We start from the raw sequence: 21,141 nt of genomic DNA on the forward strand, positions 1-21,141 counted from the left end.
AGGTGCTTACTGTGCTCCTCCTTTGTGGAGCGCACTTCCAGAATGCTGCTGTTTTCTCTTAGGATTTAACAGTGTGAACATTCCTTTAACATTGGTAGTGGAGGAGGAGGAGGTGGAGGAAGAGCTTAAACTAACGGGGTGTTTGTACTGTTGGTGGTGCCCAGCTTCATCTCACTGAATCCAGACCACAGCCCTGTGTGCTGCGTACTCTTCGTTTTTTTACAGGTGGCACGTGGGCGTTAGGTTCCATGACCGAGGCCATACAGTTGATAAGCAGTGAAACTGAAATCACACAGTAAAAGGGAAAGGAGTAATTTTGGATGCTGAGAGGTGGTAAGAAAAAGTAGAAAAAGAAAATTCTGCTGATTCCAAGCACCAGTGAGCGTCAGTTAGTGATTTGTTCAGTCACCAGAGACGAGAGGCTGGAAAAGGGTGGAGGCTTGCTGGGGGATGTCAATTTGGGAGACTTTAGTGTTGAGGCAATAGATAAAGTCTTCAGAAACAGGGAACTCACTGAGAAAGAAGTGCAGAAATGGTGAGTCCAGGGCGGATGGTTTGGAAGTGGTCACATTTAGGGAGAGGGGAGAGGAGCTGACGCAGATCGTAAAGGAGACTCTGCATCGTGACTGGAGGCCCTGTTCTCTCCCTGTGGGGACACCCTGGGTGCGGGCGGTGGAAGGTGGGAGACGGGCTCAGCGAGCAGGCCTTGCTCTCCTGTCCACTCCGCCAGGCTCTGTGTTAGGTGCTGGGGACACAGGTGAAGAAGGCCCCCCTGCTTGTCCAGAGGAGCTTGTAACCTAGTGATTCCTATTTTATGCTGTTCAGGACAGTAGACGAGTGGTTGCCTTCAATGCTGTTTTTATAAGACACATTTGTCAAAAGTGTCTCCGAAGCTTAGAATATCCATGCTAGAAAGAGCCTTAGAAATCCTAGGTATGGGCATCCTCATTTGTCTCGGGAAAAACTGAAGCCCAGGGTAGCTGAGGAGTTTGCCGTTGCTCAGACGAGCAAGGTGGTGGCAAGCCTTCTGGCTCCCAGATCCTGTCACCAACAGCATGACCACTGTGACCCCCGTGTTTGGCACGGGTCAGCATCAGGGTGAGTAGAGGGCCTGTCTGGTCAGCTTGCCCCTTGGGGACTGTCCCGCCCCAGTGGGACTCTGTGGGTCAGTGGCTCGCCATTCTGCCACGGTCCAGGCTCTCCCTGAGCTGCTGGCTGTTCCCACCGCTTCTTGAGGGTGTCCAGTGCCCTTTTCCTCTGGATTTCACTGTTTCTGTTAATGGAATGGCTCTTCCCACAGTGCTCACCTCCTCCCGTTAGCCAGCTGCCTCTGCCCCAGGGCCGGCTCTTGCATCCATTCCTGTCTCGTCACTTCCACTATTGTCACTCCATTTATCTCTCCTGATCCACTGCGACAAGCCCCTAACTCTGCTCTGCCTTCTTCCATCCCCTCCTTCATCTAATTCTTGTGCGTTGCTGTCAGATTAATCCTCTAAGAATGAAATTGCACGACTGTAAGGGCTTTTTATATGTTTTATTGCCCAGACACCCATCTGACGTTCCGTTACATAGGTTCCCGCCAGGCGGTCAGCCAGCCCATTTCTGTCCTGTTTTTATTTTGCATTTCAGTTCTAAACAGGTCTATTATAAAGTTCTTACTTCTCTTGAAGTAAAACATTTTTGTTCTCCTTGTTTTATGGTGTAATTGCCTCTTGAATCTCTGAAGAGGTTAATGATCAGCTCTTCAAAGCGCTTCTTTGTTGACAAGATCAGCCCTTCTCTCAGAGGCCAGTTGCTTTGCTTTCTCACTCTCGTGCTTGTACAGGTAGTACTAGATTGCTCAGTTTTAGGGGCTGTCGTGAGTTTCTTCAGCAGTTCTGTGGTCACTGTCCCACCAGCAGGCCTCACCCCAGCTGCTCTGTGTGGGGAACAGGTCAGCTTCCCTTCAGAGTGTGTGCAGGGTTGGAGGAGGGGAAGATCTTAAATTACTAAGTCTCTGCTGCCCTGAAGAGTGTATCTAACAAAAGTGGGGGTGGTGGACTGTTTTAATTATTCATTTAAATGTTGTAGTGGGAGTTCAGTGATCATTCAAGCTTCTAAAAATCATACTTTTTCTTAGGAAAAGTAATAATTCTTAGAGCCCTCTGGATCCTTGTTCTAATTTGAATAATTGCTCTCTAGGCCTGCTTCCCAGCTTCTGTCCTGAGATTGATTTTCATGACATTTCTCTTATATTTCTTGATTTCCCATGTCTTTTTGGATTTCTTGGAGAACTTCCTTAATTCATTCTTTCAGAATCTGTGGATAAGAAAACCTTTAAATCCTTACATACATGACAGTGTCTTTGTTTTGTAATCACATTTGAATGATAGTTCAGTTGGGTATAAAACTCCCAGTTCAAAATAAGCTTCCCTCAGAATTTTGAACACATTTTTCCCTCCTGCAATCTAGTGTTATTAATTAGAAGCTTGATGATGATTTGATAATCTGTTTCTTGTTCCTTTATAGGTAGCCCTCTGAGAGTTGGACTGTTGTGAGAATGAGGCTAGGTGTGAGTCTTTTATGATTCACCTTGTTTATTACCTTTCCAACATGAAGATTCATGTTGTGAGGCCTGGGAACTTTGGCTATTACTCCATTTTATTTCTATCTTTTTGAAAATCATATTGGCTAGTTGCTAGGCTTCGTACATTGATCACCTGTATCTTTTAGCTTTTCTTTACTTTTGCTTTTGCTCTGATGACTTTTCCTTGATTTTTCTTCTAGCTGTTCTATCGAATTTTCACATTTAAACAATCGAGTTTCAGTTTCCAAGAACTTTTCTTTTTTAAAGATTACTTCATCTTTTTATTAGCCTGTTCTTATTTTAGGGATGCAATATTTTTAGGTCTTTCTGAGGATACTCATTAGAATTTTAAAAATTATCTTGTGTTCCCTGAGCTTTCTGTTCTGTGTCCTTGCTAACCCCACAGTAGTCTCTCTCCTTAATTCTGATGGAAAGAGAGTCTCCCTCCTCCACTGCTGACTTTTTCTTTGTTAATTTTGGCTGAGGGGTTATCTGATCTTATGATCTCATCTGCTTTCCATGTTCCCAGAAATTTATCTACATTTTTTAGACTTTCATTCTGACAGTGAAAAAAAAAAAATGGTCATTTGACAGAAATTTGGGAGGAGGAGAATGAGCAGCTCAGTCAGCACCTGAGACCCTCCCCAGCCCTCTCAGTTCTACGCAGTATCTCAGACCTGTCTTTGATATTTATTATTTTGAAACAAAATGGCAGCCAATAACAGTTGTTACCTAGATATAGATTCTGATATTTGAATGAATTTCCAGCAAAACTGGTCTGTGCTTTTCACGTGTCATTATCCTGACGGAGCCTGGGGTGCGCTGAGAAGCCAGATGTCCTGGTCTCCAGGAGGCCTCCGTATTCTGCTTCACAGTGTCGTTCCAGGGATGGCAGGGAGAGGAACCTCCCCTTCCACCCGCCGGCAGTGGCCCCGTGAGTGCTGGAAGGCTCCAGACGCTGGGTGGGCTCAGCCAGTGCCCCTCTCTGCTCTCCCAGCATCCTGCATTTCCCAGTCGGGACCTGATTTACAGAATAAGAGCACTGGCTAGGGACAGTGGTGGTCATCTGTGACCACAGGGTTCTCAGACTTCATTGGGGGATTTCACCTGGAAGACGCCCACCCCAGCCCATTAGAAAAGGGGTGAAGGGTCGTGATGGGGTCTCCCGGGGAGAGCCCGGACAAGGCACCGCAGGGACCCTGTGCGCCAGATGTTAGCGGGGCCACTTCTGGGGAGCGTGTAGGCTTCGCACCTTCCCGTGTTTGTGGGACTTAAGTGGCAGAATTGTGTCATTTATTCCCGTGAAGGAAGTGAGGACCAGCCTGGCCCTTGTCCCCCCAGTCTGTCCCCACCAATCCACTATTTCCCACTCCTTTCCCACACGATCAACTGTCCAGCCTCCCCGCCGTTCCCCTGAGGGTCTCACGGCTCTTTTCATCGTCCGTTCAGCACGTACTCAGCAATCAACGAATGATGACGCTCGTGAATGAACTCTCCGTCTCTGTCCGTAGATTACGGTTTCCCAGACCTGACTGAGAAGGCTGGTCCCGTAGAGGACACGGGCCAGAGTCAAGAGGGGGCGAGCCTCCCGTCTCCCCTGCCCAAGATGAGCCTGGTGGAGCCACCCTGGCGTGTGGTCCCTGCAGAGGAGGAAGAGGCGGAGCAGCTGCTGCCTGTGACCAGATCCCAAGAAGAACCCCGGAGTCAGGTCCACGGCTTTCCTCCCACCGGCAGCAGCCAGACCCCAGGGGCCCCCGAACACCGGCACGAAGAGTCTGGGGACCAGGCCTCCTCGGGTGTGGAGGTGGGGAGCAGCATGGAGCCAAGCCTTTCCCCGCCCACAGTCGCCCCAAGTCCAGTGACCCTGGGGGGTCAGGATGTGGCCGACTGGGGGGCAGGGGGCACGGCGTTGCCAGCCGCAGGGCACGGGCTAGAGTTGGAGGCCCCTCGGGAGCCCAGTGAGGAGGCCACTGCGGAAACAGCTGGCTTGGCTGGCCGGCCGGGGGAGGGACCGTCCCCGGCCTCGTTCTCTCAGACAGAAGCTCCCGGCGGGGCTGAGGCCTCAGACGAAGACCCCACGCACCCTGGAGCCTCAGCCTCTTTCTCACTGGCTCCTGGAGACACGGAGCTGACACCTTCCTCTGCTGCCGTGGGACGAGAAACCCTAAGCCAGCTGCCCCAGGAAGGGCAGACCGCCGACACTCCGTCTAGAACACCCTGGGACTCCACGCAGGTAAGTGAGGGTGCTCGCGGGTTGCCCGGCCATGCGCAGCTCACGGCGTGGGGAGACCTCTGCCGGGCCCCGGGACGGCGGGTGGATCCCGGGCAGAACTTTGGGGGGCACAGCTCATGGCCCAGCAGCGGGCATCCTCTTCACACTGAGGTGCACAGGCTCGGCACCCCCGCCCAGTAGTCATGGGTTCGGGTGCCCTCTGCTCGTCACAGCCGCCGAGGGTGGGTGCTGACAGCGCTCTGGCCAGCCCCACCTCCACGCCCCCCACCACTGTGCAGTTGCCCCTGCTTTCCTCCTCACCCGCCCACCCCGACACTAAAAGGAAAGGAGGGGTCCCAGGTGGTCAGCTGTGCGTCTGGCCCCAGGCATGCTACTGTTTGCCCTTCAGAACGTTACACATGAGTTTGCCTTCGAAAGCCTCCAGGCCGGCCCCTGCAGCCGGGCCCCTGTGACACGGCTCCCGCCTCCGCTCCCTCCAGACATCGGGTTGGTGAACCTTGGCCGGGTCCTGGGCATGTCACCTTGCAGAGGCTGTCTGCTCTCACCCAGCTGTCACACCCATGCCTGGCCTCGCCCTCCTAGCTTCTCACAGGGTTCCGTCCACCCTCCCTCCAGATGTCCTTCTTATTTCTTTGCACAGGTGATCTGCAAGGACTGGAGCAACCTAGCCGGAAAGAACTACATCATCCTGAACATGGCGGAGAACGTGGACTGTGTGAGTGCTGGTGCGGCAGGCCGGGCCGGGGTGGGTGGCCTGACCCCCTGGGGGGAGCCACCTCCCACCAACGTCTGAGAAAAGAGGGCTCTCGGGTTTTTAAATCCCCAAGGCTCTTTGTGCCTGCCCCCCTCCGTTTTTGATTCTGTGTGTGATGTCGTCTCTCTATGAGGATATTGAAATTGCTTTCTGAAGAGTTGTTTTCTCCCTGTACGGGACGCTTTCCCCATTTGTTAGTTTTGTTCTCAGTTTTCCACATGCGTCCTCTCCTCAGCTGTCTGGCGGCGTCTGTTTGGTGCTGTTTAAGGAGGGCCAGCAAAAGCTGGTCGGAAGCTTTGAGTCTGGGGGTGGGCTTCACTGTAGCTTCTCGGGAGGGTGGTCTGGCCGGGCCATTTCATCTGAAAATTACTATGTGAGTGTCTTTAGGGCCTTCCTCTTGGGTGCTTAGATTCTTGGAAAAAGGAACGTCTGTCCTTCGGGGAGGGTATGGGGCTGGCCGCCAGGGTTCTGGGAGCAGCTTGGGAGAGGGCTGTGTTTCTGTGTTAGGACACACGTGCCTGATGGGTGAGTTTATTCACTGCACCCATTCGCAGTGTGAGCCCCTCCCACAGCTGGGTCTGGTGTCCTCAAGGTCGGAGACCCTCTATTTTACCATCATTAAAGAACAAGCGTCCCGTCTTCTGCAGGGAGAAGGGATGTTGGTCAGCTGTGCGGTGTCAGGGGGAACTAGGGGTCCATTGCTTCTTAAACACACTCTCAGTGTGGTCCTGTGCTGGTGCCGTTTCCATTCTCTCTCCCAGAGGGAGCCAGTGCCGCTTATCCAGAGCGTTTGGCAAGTTGGGCGAGAAGTCTGGGTGCTCCTCAGCTCTCCCCGCCTGGCTCAGCGTCTGGCTCTCTTGGGCTTGCTGAACTGGGAAACTCTGACTCATCCATCCGCTTCCGGTGATCACATGCTGTGGCTCTTGTCTCCTCTGCTGTTTTGTTGTGGTTTTGTCTTTGTGGTTTTAGACCTTAAAAGAAAAAACCTTCATTCTTGCTTAGCGTGTTTGGTAGAAAAGTGAAAGTACATGCATACGTTTAATCCACAAGTGACCAACGAGGTGTTCTCTTTTTCCCAGCATCTTTATAAAGTGATAGATTGTAACATCATTGGTGTGTTTCAATCCAGGGCGGTGCAGTTATTAGTCTTACTGATGCTCACTCTGTTAACTGGAGATAAAGCACGAGGTAAGGGCTGTGAGTCGAGTTCATTCAGTGTCTGACTGAGGACGGTGGCCTGGGAGACAGCCTCTCGGGTGGACGAGCCAGGATACATATGAACTTCGGTGAAGGGGACGCATGCAGCGGAGACCTCAGGGAAAGGTCACTGCTGGCCTTGAGGACCAGACGTCTCAGTTAATGATTTGAGTGCTTTTCTGTGTGTGGGACAGTGCAGGAATCTGGGGTCAATGCCATTCTTCCTTAGTATACATGTTAACTCTCTGGGGGCCCATATATCCAGACACAGAATGCTTCGTCCTGCATTCCTCTCAGAGTGTAGGTCAGCGACTGCAGTGGCTTAAGACTTGATCCTTGTGGAACTGAGTGGCAGGCAGCCTGCGTTGCCTACAACGCCATCTTTGGCCAGTGAAAGCCTCAACTCAGAGTTGGCTTCTGAGTCCTTTTGACCAACATTTAGTGTTTGCTAGTTTCCCTGCTTTCTGTGCACAAGGATGTTCCAGGCTGTTCTTGAATGTTCCCTTCCCCGGACACGGAATCAACATTCTTCAAGGAGCTCTCATGGCTTTCATGGGGACTTGAGGCTCTGGAGTTCGGGGGGCACATACTTGAACAATGAAGTCTAAAGTTAATGTCTCTGTTCTTTTCCCAAAGAACACATAGAAGCTTATAGCTTTCATTCAGCTTTCCCTGTTTTTGTCTGGTTTGTTATTCTCATTTAATACTTGACATCCACCGAATTAGTCAATATTATTTTTTACGGTGGATTTTTTAATTGTAAAACAATCTAACATACAATTTATCATTCTAATAATTTTTAAGTGTGCGGTTGTGTTAAGTACATTTACATTATTGTGAGACAGATCTCCAGGACTTTTTCATCTTGCAGAAACTGGAATTCTGTCCCCATTAAACAACTCCATCTCCCCCCTCTCTCAGCCACCCTTCTGCTTTCTGTCTCTGTGAATCTGAGTGCTCTGGGCCCCTCATGTTAGTGGGATCGCACAGTATTTGTCTTCCTGTGACATCTCGGGCACATTCCAACGGGTGGCGCCGTGGGGTCAGCGTGTATGCGTACGTTCACCTTCCCTGGATACCGTCCAGCGACTTTCCACGGTGACTGTGCCAGTGACACCGTGGCAGCACCCGGGTGCTCTGGGGCTGCCGCGTCTGCCGGCCATCGGTGTTGTTTTTCATTTTAACCATTTTGCGAGGTATGTAGTGTGGTGGCACTACTTTGTGGCTTTACTTTGCATTTCCCTGATGATTGACAAAGTTGAACAGCTTTTCATGTGTGTTTTAGCCTCTTGGTCAAGTGCCTCATCAGATCTTTTGCTCATTTATTGACTGGGTTATCTGACTTTTTATTTATTGATGTCTGTAAATTATTTATATGTCCTGGATATGAAACCTCTGTCTCGTATACATATTGTAAATGTTTTCTCCTACCCTGTGGGGTGCCTTTTCACCCTCTTAATAGTACCCTCTGATAAATGGAAGTTCTTAATTTTTTTAAACTTCATCATAAAATACTCCAACTTATCAGTTTTTTCGTTCATGGTTAGTGGTTTCGTCGGGTCCAATTTAGAAATGTTTGCCTACTCCAAGGCCATGCTTGTTTCTAAAAGCTTTAGATCTGAAATGCATCTGGAATTGACTTTGGTGTATGGTGTGACCTATGAGTCCAGGTATGTTTTTTCTTTTCTGCTGAGATACCCAGTCGTCCCAGCACCTATGACTGAATAAGTCCTTTCAATCCTCACAGTAAGCCCACGGATTTAGGCCCGATGCCCACGTTTTCAGATGGGGAAACTGAGGCTCGGAGAGGTGCAGTGTGTTGCTAAAGGTCCCAGAGCCGATGAATGGCAGAACCAAGATTTGAGTCCATATTTGATTCCAAAGCCACTGCCACTCACTTCCCATCTACAGAATGAATGTATGAGACACCTAGTCATCAGACCCTCCCAGAACTGACTTTGTGGGTCTAGGGCTTAAGCCAGGCAAACGTCTGGACCCTGAAAATGGGGGGTGTGCGCAGGTGGTGGCGCACAGGGCTGCAGCCCCCACACACACGGGGAGGCGCCGCCCCAAGGAGGGCTCAGGCACGGCTGCCCCTCCCCTGCACGCGCACACACGGACGGTAGCGGCCATTTCAGGAGCTGGGGCTTCCCGAGCCGCTCGCTCGGGCCATCTCCAGGTACCAGCCTTCTCCCAGGTGTGGAACTGAGCAGGCCTCTCTTAGGCTGCTGAGCCTAACACTCGTGAGAGCCTGCACTGGGCACTTGCCATGGCAACAAGGCCCTTCATCACGTCAGTAGCGTGACAGCCACGCTCTTTAGCTTGGGCCCCAGCAGAAAGGAGAGCCCACAAGGCTGGCCTGGAGAGACGGCTGGGTCTCATGGGCAGAGACACCTGGCTCGCGGCCCCGCGGCTGGGAGCATTGGAGATAGGAGCCCACGTACAGGAGGGAGGGGCTGCTGGGGGCCAGGGGTCGGGGGACCCGGCCAGAGGAGGGCCTCTTCCCAGACGGGCCAGGAAGGGACAGTGACGGGCTGGGAGCCAGAGGCAAGGCCTCCTGCCCCGTGCCAAGTTCCTGTTCAGTGCCAGCCTCTTGCCAGCCTCTTGTTTTTGTTTTTGTGTGATTACCTGTGTACAAGCTGAAGGAAATCTCAGCAGCACAAGAGCGCCAGATGGGAAGGAAGTCTCCTTTCCCTCCTCCTGCCCCTCCCTGCGGCCAGGGGTCTACCATCATGGCCATCTCTGCTAATTGTCCTGGGCACCGCTGCACCCTGCGAGGACGCAGGCGTCTTTTTTTTTAATCTATTTTATACATATTAGTGTATATATGTCAACCCCAATCTCCCAGTTCATCCCCACCCCCCGCTTTCCCGCCTCGGTGTCCACACCTTCGTTCTCTACAGCAGACTCTTTCTTGACTGCCCAGCTTTGAGCCCTGTCTCTCCAGTGACAGGCGGAGGGGAGTTTGGGGAGGATGCCTCCCACCTCGGTGGCCGTATTGACGCGCACTCTCTTGTCCTCCCCCCCCGACATACTCGTCCGTCACATGACACGTTTGGACACCAGGCCCCGCGTGAGTGCAAGAGGCCAAGGCAGGAGGGGGCACCTGGACGCCTGCAGGGACCAAGTGGACTCAGGTCTTCCTGTGCCCACTGTCCCCCGAGGCCAGGGTCACAGCCTCCTCCGTGGTCCCCAGAGGTCCCTGAGCAGCCACTCTGGGCAGCCCGCTGGCCTTTCCCGGGTCAGAGGGGCCCAGGCCTAGAGGCTGGGGTCAGGGGGCATCACCCCTCACCGAACGCGGGGCTTTCTCTCTGCCTTCGCAGGAGGTGTTCCGGCGGCACCGGGGGCTGCAGCTCCTGGCCCTGGTGGAGGAGGCGCTGCCCCGCCACGGCCGCAGCCGCCACGGGGACTGGCACATCTCCCTGAGCAAGCCCAGCGAGAAGGAGCGGCACCTGCTGATGACCTTGGTGGGCGAGCAGGGTGAGTGGGGGCTGTGGGGAGGGCAAGCTGAGTCCCAGCTGGACTGCCTGGTTCAGGGCTCAGTGACGCCCACAGGCCTGGGTTCTGGAGAGGAGGAGGATGAGTGCACCCTGGTCGGGAGGGAGGCGCAGGCCCGTGTACTCTGCGTGGTGGGGGAGGGGCCGTGGGTGTGGCTTCTGGAAGGGGCCAGCGGGTGGGCAGCAGGCACGGGTCATGGTCGGTGTGGGCTCCACGCTGGGGAGTGAGGCTCGGAGGCTCAGATGGGGTCCGAGGGTCAGGAGCCCGAGCAGCTCTGCGGCCAGGGCTGTGCTGATGGTGCGTTTCCCTAGGGGTGGTGCCCACTCAAGACGTCCTCTCCATGCTGGGCGACATCCGCAGGAGCCTGGTGGAGGTAAGAGCGTGGCCGTGCTCCCTGCACCCCTAAAACTCTGGGGCGGGGCTGCCTTCCCTGAGGCGTGAGGGCCTGCGTGGCGGGGTGCGGCCTGAAGCAGCTCTGGACAGCTCCTGTCTCCGGTCTCCGAGGCCCAGCTCCCGAGGAGCACGGAGCTACCAGCTGTGGTGCGTGTGACATGCGACAGCAGGCGCAGACCCAAGCCGTGGAGGGAGGTGGTCAGGAGAGGATGCAGAGGGAGGGGCCCCCCGAGGGGATCTTGGAGGGTAAGCGGAGTTCTTTGGTGGACGGCAGAGAAGCGAAATCGTGCAGATTTCGAAATCGTGCAGAAGCCTGGTGGGTGGGGAGAACGTGGCACAGTTCCCAAAGGCACAAAAGAAAGTGTCACCAGGCACTCCCCACTGAGAGTCGCGGCGCTGGGCCAGCTCGGGGGCCCCGGGGTGGGGTGGGGTGGGGCGACCCAGGCAGTCCACCGCCCACCTGGCCAGCCCCAGGGACCTGGGCTGAGGAGACAGGCTGGCCGACCTCTACTCCAGATCCACCTTCCCCAGAGAAGGAAGTGCAGTTCCTCACCTCCCTTCTTGAGGACAGCCCGTGTCCTCCAGGCCCCGTCCATTCACTGGAATCCCGGGGCCTTATCAGTCCCCTTAGTTCTCAAGAGTTCTGCAGTATTTGTTTGTTTGTTTTTTATTTATTTATTTATTTTTGGCTGCGTTGGGTCTTCGTTGCTGTGCACGGGCTTTCTCTAGTTGCGGCGAGCGGGGGCTACTCTGTTGTGATGCGGCGGCTTCTCATTGTGGTTTCTCTTGTTGCAGAGTACAGGTTCTAGGTGCGCATGCTTCAGTAGTTGTGACACGTGGGCTCAGTGGTTGTGGCTTGCGGGCTCTAGAGTGCAGGCTCAGTAATTGTGGCACATGGGCGTAGTTGCTCCGCGGCTTAGTTGCTCCATGGCATCTTCCCGGACCAGGGCTCAAACCCGTGTCCCCTGCATCGGCAGGCAGATTCTTAACCACTGCGCCACCAGGGAAGCCCCTTGCAGTGTTTTTAGTTTGTTTTTTATATATTTATTTATTTGGCTGTGTCGAGTCTTAGTTGCGGCATGAGGGATCTTTAGTTGTGGCATGTGAACTCTTAGTTGTGGCATGTGGGATCTAGTATCGTAACCAGTGATCGAACCCAGGCCCCCTGCATTGGGAGTGTGGAGTCTTAGCCCCTGGACCACCAGGGAAGTCCCTTGAGAGCCCTCCAGTGTTTGTTGACAGAGCTGAGGCCCCACCTCCTTATCTAGTCCACGCCAGGCTGGGGGTGGCCTCCGTGGTGGTTTGCGGCTTTTTGATAAGTGTGCTGAGTGCCAGACTGGGTTCTCTCACCCGGCCCTGAGCACCACCCCGGGGTTGTAAGCAGTAAATAAGGCCCCCTGTTGAGTACCATAGGTGCCCCATTTAAGACGGGAGCTGAAACCCAGAGCAGGGAGGTGACCTGCCCAAAATGGCACAGCGAGTGCGTGGCTGAGCCAGGCTTTGGACCGGGCCTGAGAGATTCAAGAGCCTGGGCCTTTCACCGTGATGCTGTACCTACACCACCTGGGTAGCCACGGGGGCCGGTCCAGTTGTGAGACTTGGGGTTCACGAACACTGGGGGGCTGGTGGAAAGTGGGGTTTAACCTTTTTTACAGACCCTTCTGCTTCTCCCCTCCCCTGGGTATTCTGGCTTTTCCGGACGTTTCATTCGGACTGATCCGGCCGAAAGGCGTGCTGGGTCTTTGGACATACGTTAGTGGGCAGATTTAGCACGTGCATTGGTGGTGAGTCTAGCAGGAGACTGAGCCGTGGTAACTTAAAAGAGAATAGAGAAAGTGCCGGAAATATACAGGTGGTTCACAGGAAGAAGAGCCAATACCTGGCTTTAGAACGGGGGACTCCCAGGTCTCTGCGCCGGAGCCAGTGGACGGCGCCCTCACCCTGGCGCCTGTCATCTGATCACGGCACCTCGCCGTTCCTGCTTTCCTCCACCCGAGATGCTGATTGTGGAGAGTGTCTGCCCTGACCCGGTGGGGACAGAGCAGACACTTGGCCAGAGAAGGCCGCCCACTCGAGACAACGCAGTGTCGGGGGTGCTGGGCGCTAAATGACATTGGTGACCACTCCAGTGGGAAGAGGGAGGAAGCTGGGAGACTGGGGGTGGCCGAGGACGTGCACTCTCTCTGGCCCACAATGGCCATAATGGTACCGGGACACCCCTGCCCCCCAAGGTAGAAGCTGTGTTTGCAGTTCCTTGCGGTGTGTGGTGGAGAATGTGAGGAGAGAGCTTCACAACTGCTCGTGTCCTTTTTCAAGCTGGTGGGGACCGTGTGGATTGTGACTGCTGGCATGGGGCCAACCTCAGTGGGGGGTTAGGGCCACCACCAGGTGGGTTTAGGGCCAAAGGCCGCCTGCAGCAGGGTTTGTGAGGAGTCTGGGGGTGGAGGCGCCCTCAGGCAGCGTGGGCTGGAGATCGGGCAAGCCTGTTCCCCGTCCCTGAGCTCCGACCCCAAGGGCCCTGTGGGGAGCCCTGGCACCCTAGGATCTCGGCTAAGGAACCGGGCCCTCCCGCCCCCAGATTGGCATCCAGAACTACTCCACCACCGGCAGCTGCCAGGCGCGGGCCAGCCAGGTACGCAGCGACTACGGGACGCTCTTTGTGGTGCTGGTGGCCATCGGCGCCATCTGCGTCGTCATCATCGTGCTCGGCCTGCTCTATAACTGCTGGCAGCGCCGGCTGCCCAAGCTGAAACACGTGGTGAGCGAGCGTGGAGCTCAGGGGCAGGGGGCTGGGCCGCGGTGGTGCCGGTGAGGGGTGCCCAGCTCAGGCATCTGAGGCTCAGTGTCCCCATCTGCCGGTGGGGTGACTGCGGGTGAGGCGCTAGTGCAGGGCCTGGCCCCCAGTTGCCCTCTGCAGGGCGCCGGCCTCGCATTAGGTGCTGGAGGTGCAGGGAGCGGGACGTTGGCTGCACCCGCAGGGCCGCTGCTGGGGGGCGGGCGGCCTTGCAGGCCTGGGCTCCTGTGGATGCCTCATCAGACAGGCCCTGGCTTGGGGGCTTGGCGTCAACAGGAGGCTCCAGCAGCCTGGCGACTCCCCGCAAAGGAGGGGCCCGGGCACAAAGCTCCTGTTTCCCATGAGCCCCTTTAGAAGGGGTCGGTGCTGGCGGGAGGGACCAGATGGTGTCAGGGCGGCCATGGGTCTGTTCCGTGTGCAGGGTCAGTAGTCATTTTAAGAAAGGACCCAGAGCCGAAAGAGCCTGCGTCCATCAGGGTCCGCTGGGGTTCCCTGCGTGCGGTTTGGCCGCCGGCCTGAGGCCCGGTGAAGGGATGAAGCGGGGGCGGCGGGGGCCCGGCGTGCTCTCCCAGCGGCCCCTCCCGCCGCAGTCGCACGGCGAGGAGCTGCGCTTCGTGGAGAACGGCTGCCACGACAACCCCACGCTGGACGTGGCCAGCGACAGCCAGTCGGAGATGCAGGAGAAGCAGCCCAGCCTGAACGGCGGCGGCGCCGTCAACGGCCCGGGGGGCTGGAGCGCGCTCATAGGGGGCAAGCGCGACCCCGAGGACTCGGACGTATTCGAGGAGGACACGCACCTGTGAGGGGCTGTGCCCCGCCCGGCCCTCGGCGCGGGGTACCCGCTTTCCCCCGACTCACGACGCACCTCGGCCCCATCCCCGTCCCCACCCGACGCCCCGAGGGGCTGCCCCGGGACCCCATTAAAGCCGCCCGGAGAGCACGCCGGGCCCCGCGCCTCCGCCTGCGCGACTGGTTTTTGCGCTTGGGGGCGGAGTGGGGGGAGAACGTGTGTGATAAGCGGAGGCGGTGGACTAAGGGGCGGGGCGGGGCGGGGCGGGGCGGGCACATCCCGGGTCGGTCCTCCGGGCGCCAGGCGCCGCTGCGGAGCGGGCGGGGCGCGGCGCGGCGCGGCGTGTTTATATCCGGCGGGGCTTCGCCGCTGCCCTGGGGTCGCCGGGCCGGGTTCGGGGACGTCCGCGCCATGGATACCTGCGACCTGTTCTCCAGCTGCAGGAAGGGGGACGTGGGCCGAGTGCGGTGAGGAGCCGTGGCCCCGAGGAGGGTGTGAGTCGGCCGCCCGCGGAGCGCCTGGCCGGGGTGGGGGTGGGGGGCGGCCCGGGCGCCGAAGCAGGACCGCCCCGGTCCAGGCAGCTCTCTGAGCGGGGGCGCGGGGGTCGGGTGCTGGCGTGACTTTTTCCGGGAGTCCCGGAGGGGAGGACTGCCACGCGGACGCCCGGAGGAGGCGGAGAGGGGCAGAGAGAAGAGAAGGGCCCGGAGGTCAGACCCTGGGGGCAGGCCTGGGACGCCCCCTACGTGGCTCCTCTGATGAGCTGCGGACCCCGCGCTGGGAACGCCTGTGGCCCGGAACCAGCCTCTGGTTCTCAGAAGTTCGGGAACTCCTAATTGCGGTTGACGCAGCCCGGGTGCTGCAATCGCCGTCTCCGCGGGCCGCACGGGGAGGGGAGGGGGCTGCTGATGTGGGATATGAGGCACCTGTTTTCCTTCCCCCATCCCTGGTCCCGACCTCCCCTGGCGCCCTCCCCTGGGCCAGTCGGGGACTTCCTGAGCCCCGCAGCTTCTCCGGGCTCCTCCCCAGGGTCGGGTGACACCTGGGAGTTAGTTGGTAGCCCCCAAAGTGTGGTGCACTCTGAGATCCAACCTGGGCGTCTCCTCGAAGTGGGTTCCTGTCCATCACCATTCTTCGTGGTCTCCCCTCACCCGTCTCCTCTGCTGCTTTGTTTCCTGATTTCCGCCTTCTATATAATCTGTCCATTTTTCGTTTCCACGCTGCCAGGACGCCTGCAAGTCTCCTGGTCGTCCTGTCCACCTCCAGTCCCTCTGCCCTGGGAAGGCTAACCTGCCACCCCATGCAGCCCGAGGGTTCGGGTGGAGGCAGGCCCCCCCCCTCCTCCTCCTCCTCCTCCTCCTCCCCCCCTCCTTCCCTCCCTCCCTCCCTCCCTCCTTTCAGCCTTCAGCCCAGATGCTCAGCCTCTTCAGCTCTGGGGCCTCCGACGCCCAGGGGCTCCCACATCCACTCTTCGTGGCTCCTTTGCCTTAAACGCCTGTCCTGCTCTGGTCTCTGCCCTCACGTGGGGAGGCTTTCCTCCTTCCCCTTCCGCAGGTCTCCTCTCCAGACCCCAAACCCATCCTGACCTAGGCTCTGACCTCCCCTGCCCAGGTACCTGCTGGAGCAGCGAGACGTGGAGGTGAATGTGCGGGACAAGTGGGACAGCACCCCCTTGTGAGTGCCGGGGGGTGGGGGCAGGGGGTGGGTAGGGTGGGCGGGGCCTGCAGGCCTGACAGCGCCCCTGCCCCGCCCATCTCCCCCTCAGGTACTATGCCTGCCTCTGTGGACACGAAGAGCTGGTGCTCTACCTGCTAGCCAACGGTGAGTGCGCAGGGCAGGGCTGGGTGGGGCGGTGGACGTGGGCTGTGCCCAGGGGCCCTGGCATCCCCTCTCAGTCCCGCGCCCCGTCAGCAATGCCCTCAACTCTGCCCTCAGAGCCGGTTCTCCCCTCAGCTCCGCAGCCCCGGGTCAGCGTCCCTGCGGCTGCCCCTCCCTGTCCTCTACTGTGTGTTGTCCTTGCCACAGTGGGCATGCCCCACGGCCAGTGTGACCTGCTTCCTGGCCTGAGTGCCTTCCCTGCTGTGTTTCCCATGAGCTAGAGAACCTGGCCTGCCCTGAGCTGCTCCTTGACAGGCGCCCCCTCCCGCCCCGCCAGCCCTCTGCCGCCTCCCCACGTGCCGCTCAGGGCCTTTGCACTTGCTGTTCCTTTTGCTCAGAAGGCCTTTCCCAGGTCTTGGCATGGCTCTCACTCATTTCACGTCTCTGCACCTTGTTTCTGCCACAGTGACCTTCCACAGCCTCTCCTGTGGCAGCTGCCACCACTGTCACCCTTCATCTTGCTTAGCTTTTTTTTCAGAGCACCTGACGTCATTTGCTAACCTGTGTATGTCTTTCTGCCCCAGGAACCTCAGTTAGGTGAGGACGGGGGACTCTTCTGCCTAGGGTGTGTCCCCAGACTGCCAGTGCACAGATTAGGGCCGGCCTCCAAGCCGTCTGTTTTGTGTGGTGTGTGGCGTGTGGCGTGTGCCTGGGCCCCGGCAGGGAGGATGCTGGGGCACGAGCAGGCCCAGGGCGACTCGGGCCCCGTAGGTGGGGTGGGGAGGGGGAGTTGCGCCTCTCCCCCAGGCCCCTCCCCAGCTGTGGCGGGCAGCCCCATGGCCCTGCAGATTGGGCAGCCCTGCCGTCCCCAGGAGCCCGCTGCGAGGCCAACACCTTCGATGGGGAGCGCTGTCTCTACGGGGCCCAGAGCGAGGCCATCCGCCGGGCCCTGCGTGACTACAAGCAGGTGACGGCCTCCTACCGGCGGCGGGACTACTACTATAGCTGCCTGCTGCGGTGAGACTGAGCGCGAGACAGCCCTGCACAGACGCTCTGTGGTGGGCGTGGCCAGTGTGGGGCTGAGGGGGGGGCAGTGGGGGGACTTGGGGGCGGCACTGCTGAGGACCCCCTCCACTGCCCCCAGCCTCCTGGAGCAGGGCATCCACAGCGACGTGGTCTTCTTAGTGCACGGCAAGTCCTTCCGGGCACATCGCTGCATCCTGGGTGCTCGCAGCACCTACTTCGCACACATGCTCGACACCAAATGGAAGGGCAAGAGTGTCGTGGTCCTCAGGCACCCTCTGGTGCGTCCCTCCCGGGGATGGGGAGGGCAGAGGGTGAGCAGGGAATTTGTGTTGAGCGGCTGTCTCTGACCTTGTCTCCCTGCGGTCTCTGCCTGCAGATCAACCCCGTGGCCTTTGGGGCCCTCCTGCAGTACCTGTACACAGGTGAGCCCTGGGTCTGGGTAGGGAGGGGCTGCAGCACACCCAGACGTGGCTTTGGCGCCACTTTTTCTCTCCTGGGGCTCATCCCCTGGGGTGCAGGGTGGTTCCAGCTGCCTCCTGGGCTGGGTTTTCCCACCCACAGAGGAGCCCTTCTCGTCTGTCCCGGGTCCTGTAGAACTCGGGTGGTGGGCCGAGGCACGGCCGCGGGGCAGCCGAGGGCCCCCTCAGGCTCTGAGCCTCCCCCCAGCCCTGCACCCATACCCAGGCTGCCTGGACGTCGGTGTGGAGCATGTCGGCGACTGTGAGCGTCTGGCCAAGCAGTGCCAGCTGTGGGACCTGCTCGGCGACCTGGAGGCCAAGTGTGAGTGTGCGTGTCCAGGACTTGGGGCCCGGGGCCTCAGGCAGCAGCTGGCGGGCCGCCCGGCTCCCTGAAGCTGCGTTCTCCCCTCCACAGTGGCTTCCAAGCCAGGCACGTGTGTGAAGGTGCTGACCATTGAGCCCCCCCAGGTAGACCCCCGGCTGCGGGAGGACCTGGCCCTGCTGGCCGACTGTGCCCTGCCCCCCGAGCTCCGGGTAAGCACACCCGCCTGGGCTGGGCTTGTGGGTAGGGGGCGTGTCTGGGGATGGGTATGCGGCTTAAACCTAGAGCCCAGTTGCTTCCCTTTTCTGAGCTAGCCTGCTTGCTTCAGTTGTCTTGTATCTAAGTCAACGCGGGGCAGCGGTCGTCCTCCAGGATGAGCTAGAACGGGCTCTTGGCCGGGGCCGGCTGCTCTCCCGTCTCCTGCCTGCTCTGGTGGCACCTGCTCTGCTGTCCCCCGCCAGGGTGATCTTGGCGAGCTGCCCTTCCCTTGCGACGGCTTCAGCAGCTGTCCTGATGTCTGCTTCCGAGTGGACGGTTACAGCTTCCTCTGTCATAAGGTACTAAGTTTTTTCCCTCCGGACCCCCACCCCTGCCTTAAGCCCCGGGCCAGCTCCTCCAGGCACAAGTCTTGGCCCATCCTGAGCCCAGCCTCCCACAGGCCTTCTTCTGTGGCCGCAGCGATTACTTCCGGGCCCTGTTGGATGACCACTTCCGTGAGAACGAGGAGCTGGAGGCGTCAGGCGGCCTCCTGGCCATCACCCTGCACGAGGTCTCGCCCGCCGTCTTCACCCATGTGCTGTACTACGTCTACAGTGACCACACCGAGGTGTGCGCGCTGGGCAGGGCTTGGGGGGGCTACACAGGCCACGTCACCACGGGGCTTAGAGGGAGCGCCCAGGTCTGGACTGGCTCTGGGAGGCCTGTTCTCCATGAGGCTGGAGTGTGGGTCCTGTGTGAACTTTTCTATCAGGTGGAGGGGCCCTGGTTTCAGGGCAAGAATGAGTGACAAGACTCATGGCATGAGCACCTGGCACTTGGAGACACAGTGTAGCCACCTGAGGTCCCCAAGTTTTCCAGCCACGGGGTGGGCGGGGACAGTCACCCTGAATTCCTGCAACAGTGGGGATGCGTTGGGGTCACCACAGGGCCCTTTGGCTGCCCCGAGGCAGCTGCCCAGGTGAGGAGGCGGCAGGTGTGCACTGCCTGCTTGTGCGCGTGTGTGCTGGTCACTGTAGTAATATGGTGACTGAGGAAGGGGGTTTGTTTCTTGTTTCTCTGCGGTGAGTGCCCAGGGCAGGGTTAGCACACTTCCTCCCAGAAGGGGTCAGTGGGCTGTAGGATCCCCGTCACAGCTGCTCCCAGAGAACGGGGTGACGGCCAAGCAGGTGTCCCCGCCTGGACTGGGTGAAAGTTGCACCCAGCTTCCCTCGTCCTCTGGAGGCCGTGCTTGCCACAGCAGGTGGGAACCATGGGCTCTGGCTGTGGGGCTCGGGGCAGAGCTGGCCTGCAACGTGAGCCCCTGGCTCGGCCCGTGGAGCCCATTCTTCCGTCTCGGGTGCCCTTCCTCACCTCCGTTCTCTTCACAGCTGCCTCCCGAGTTGGCCTACGACGTGCTGAGTGTGGCTGACATGTACCTGTTGCCAGGCCTGAAGCAGCTGTGTGGCCGTGGCCTGGCCCAGCTGCTGGACGAGGACAGCGTGGTGGGCGTGTGGCGCGTGGCCAAGCTGTTTGGCCTGGCGCGCCTGGAGGACCAGTGCACGAAGTACATGGCCAAGGTCATCGAGAAGGTGAGCGTGGGCCCGGGGTGGCTGAGGGTGGGTGGTGGGCGTGCCCTGAGCTGGCCTGTCCGCAGCTGCTGGAGCGGGAGGACTTCGTGGAGGCGGTGAAGGAGGAGGCCGCGGCCGTGACGGCCCGGCAGGAGACGGACTCCATCCCGCTGGTGGACGACATCCGCTTCCACTTGGGCAGCACCGCGCAGACGTGCAGCGCCATGGAGCAGGCAGAGCGGCAGCTGCGGGCGCTGGAGGACCTGCTGGCGTCTGTCGGCCTGGACTGCTGAGGGCTGCGCGCCATGTGGTCTGTGAGCTCGGGGCGTCACCGCGCCGGTAGGCGCTCGGCGGGGCTCCCCTCCTCTTTGTGCCTGGGGACCCCGGGGAGGGGCACCTGGGGATGAGGCCTCTCCCGCAGCACAAACCAGCCCCAAGACCCTGGGGCTGGGCACCACTCAGGGAAACCTGGCGGGCCGTTTCTTAGGGCCTCCCTCCCACGTCCCACCTGCTCCTGGCCCCTCCTCGCATGCTTTCCTGGGTGGAGGCGGCAATAAAGCTTGAATTCACCGTGGGAGCCTGTGTACCAGGGACAGGGCCCCGCGTCTGTGGGTCTGAGTAGGCAGCCCCTCTGATGACCAGACTCCCCTTGGGGACAGGGTTTCCCCTTGGCCCTGGGAGGTTTCGTGGGGCCAGAGGTGTTTGCCCTCAGGTGAGCTAAGGCAGGGCTTCTGAGCTCGCTTACTGAGCAGCTGCTCGTACGGCTCGCCGTGGGGCCTCAGCCCAGCCTGCACCTTGGGGCGCAGGGCCCCAGCTAAGCAGACCTGGCCTGGCTTCCTGCACCCGCCTCAGCCACTGGCTGTGGTGCGTATCAGTCCAGGGGGTGCTGAGGATGGAAGCCACTGTTTGTTTGTTTTACCCTCAGCCCAGGGCCTCCTCGAAGTGAACACTGTTGAATCAAAAATTTCCATACATTTTACTAGGAAATATTATATGCATTCTATTCCATCACAAGATCCCACTGGGAAAAACAGATCAACCGTTAACAGAGTAAGCAAAAACAGAAAAGAAAAACGGCTTGTACGTCAAGTGGAGTGTAAGGGCGAAGAGGGCCTGCCGGCGGGGCAGCGGCCACAAGCCGACCGACCGTGCTGTGCCGAGTCCCGGGGGACTGGAGCAAAAGACAACCAGGAATCCTGCTTTGAAAGTTCATCATTAATTTTGATTTAAAAGTAAAGTATTACATTAAACTATTGCTTATTTTTAATGACTATGATTTTTGGTGCACCCTTGTGTGCCTGAGGGGAGTGCCTCACTTGCCTCGCCCTAGTCCTGGCTCTTACCTAAAGATATACGTTTTTTTAACCCATCCTATAATAATCTTCCCACCTGCAAAAAAAAAAGGCATGCATATGTTTGCTCCTCCACCTGGAAAACTCCTACATAGCTTTCAGTGTCTGCCTCAATGCGGCAGAGTGAGGAGGAGTGAGGGTGCCGTCACAAAGTTAGGAGTGCTCTTGCCAGGGCGA

General features: G+C 58.3%; 2 protein-coding genes across 15 annotated transcripts in view; both read left to right on the forward strand.

Moving 5' to 3' along the window:
• PODXL2 (podocalyxin like 2) overlaps positions 1-14,389 on the forward strand; it is a 31,809-nt gene extending 17,420 nt beyond the window's left edge. Inside the window, exons 3-9 of one of the 3 annotated variants that reach the window (XM_060308746.1) lie at positions 4,078-4,370; positions 4,602-4,799; positions 5,440-5,514; positions 10,074-10,230; positions 10,560-10,621; positions 13,220-13,399; positions 14,026-14,389. In XM_060308746.1, coding sequence (XP_060164729.1) covers positions 4,078-4,370; positions 4,602-4,799; positions 5,440-5,514; positions 10,074-10,230; positions 10,560-10,621; positions 13,220-13,399; positions 14,026-14,238 — 1,178 coding nt within the window. In that variant the 3' untranslated portion in view covers positions 14,239-14,389. Of the gene's footprint in view, positions 1-4,077; positions 4,800-5,439; positions 5,515-10,073; positions 10,231-10,559; positions 10,622-13,219; positions 13,400-14,025 lie in introns of all 3 variants that reach the window. The other 2 variants (XM_030849244.2, XM_060308745.1) reach the window with 2 other exon arrangements.
• Positions 14,390-14,490: 101 nt separating this feature from the next.
• Positions 14,491-20,867, forward strand: ABTB1 (ankyrin repeat and BTB domain containing 1). Of its 12 annotated transcripts, none has more exons than XM_060308737.2 (13): positions 14,492-14,692; positions 15,834-15,896; positions 15,988-16,043; positions 16,913-17,057; positions 17,185-17,344; positions 17,443-17,488; positions 17,733-17,852; positions 17,993-18,058; positions 18,175-18,403; positions 18,525-18,672; positions 19,433-19,633; positions 19,699-19,951; positions 20,596-20,867. In XM_060308737.2, exons 1-12 carry the CDS (start codon positions 14,637-14,639, stop codon positions 19,903-19,905), a joined length of 1,497 nt encoding a protein of 498 aa, XP_060164720.1. In that variant the 5' UTR covers positions 14,492-14,636; the 3' UTR covers positions 19,906-19,951; positions 20,596-20,867. The 12 variants fall into 12 exon arrangements, with proteins under 12 accessions (XP_060164727.1, XP_060164720.1, XP_060164721.1 ...); XM_060308738.2 differs by having other exon boundaries at positions 20,628-20,867; XM_070046579.1 differs by having other exon boundaries at positions 19,699-20,867.
• Positions 20,868-21,141: the final 274 nt, after the last annotated feature.

The sequence above is a fragment of the Globicephala melas genome, chromosome 11 (assembly GCF_963455315.2).
Source record: "Globicephala melas chromosome 11, mGloMel1.2, whole genome shotgun sequence".
Taxonomy (NCBI): domain Eukaryota; kingdom Metazoa; phylum Chordata; class Mammalia; order Artiodactyla; family Delphinidae; genus Globicephala; species Globicephala melas.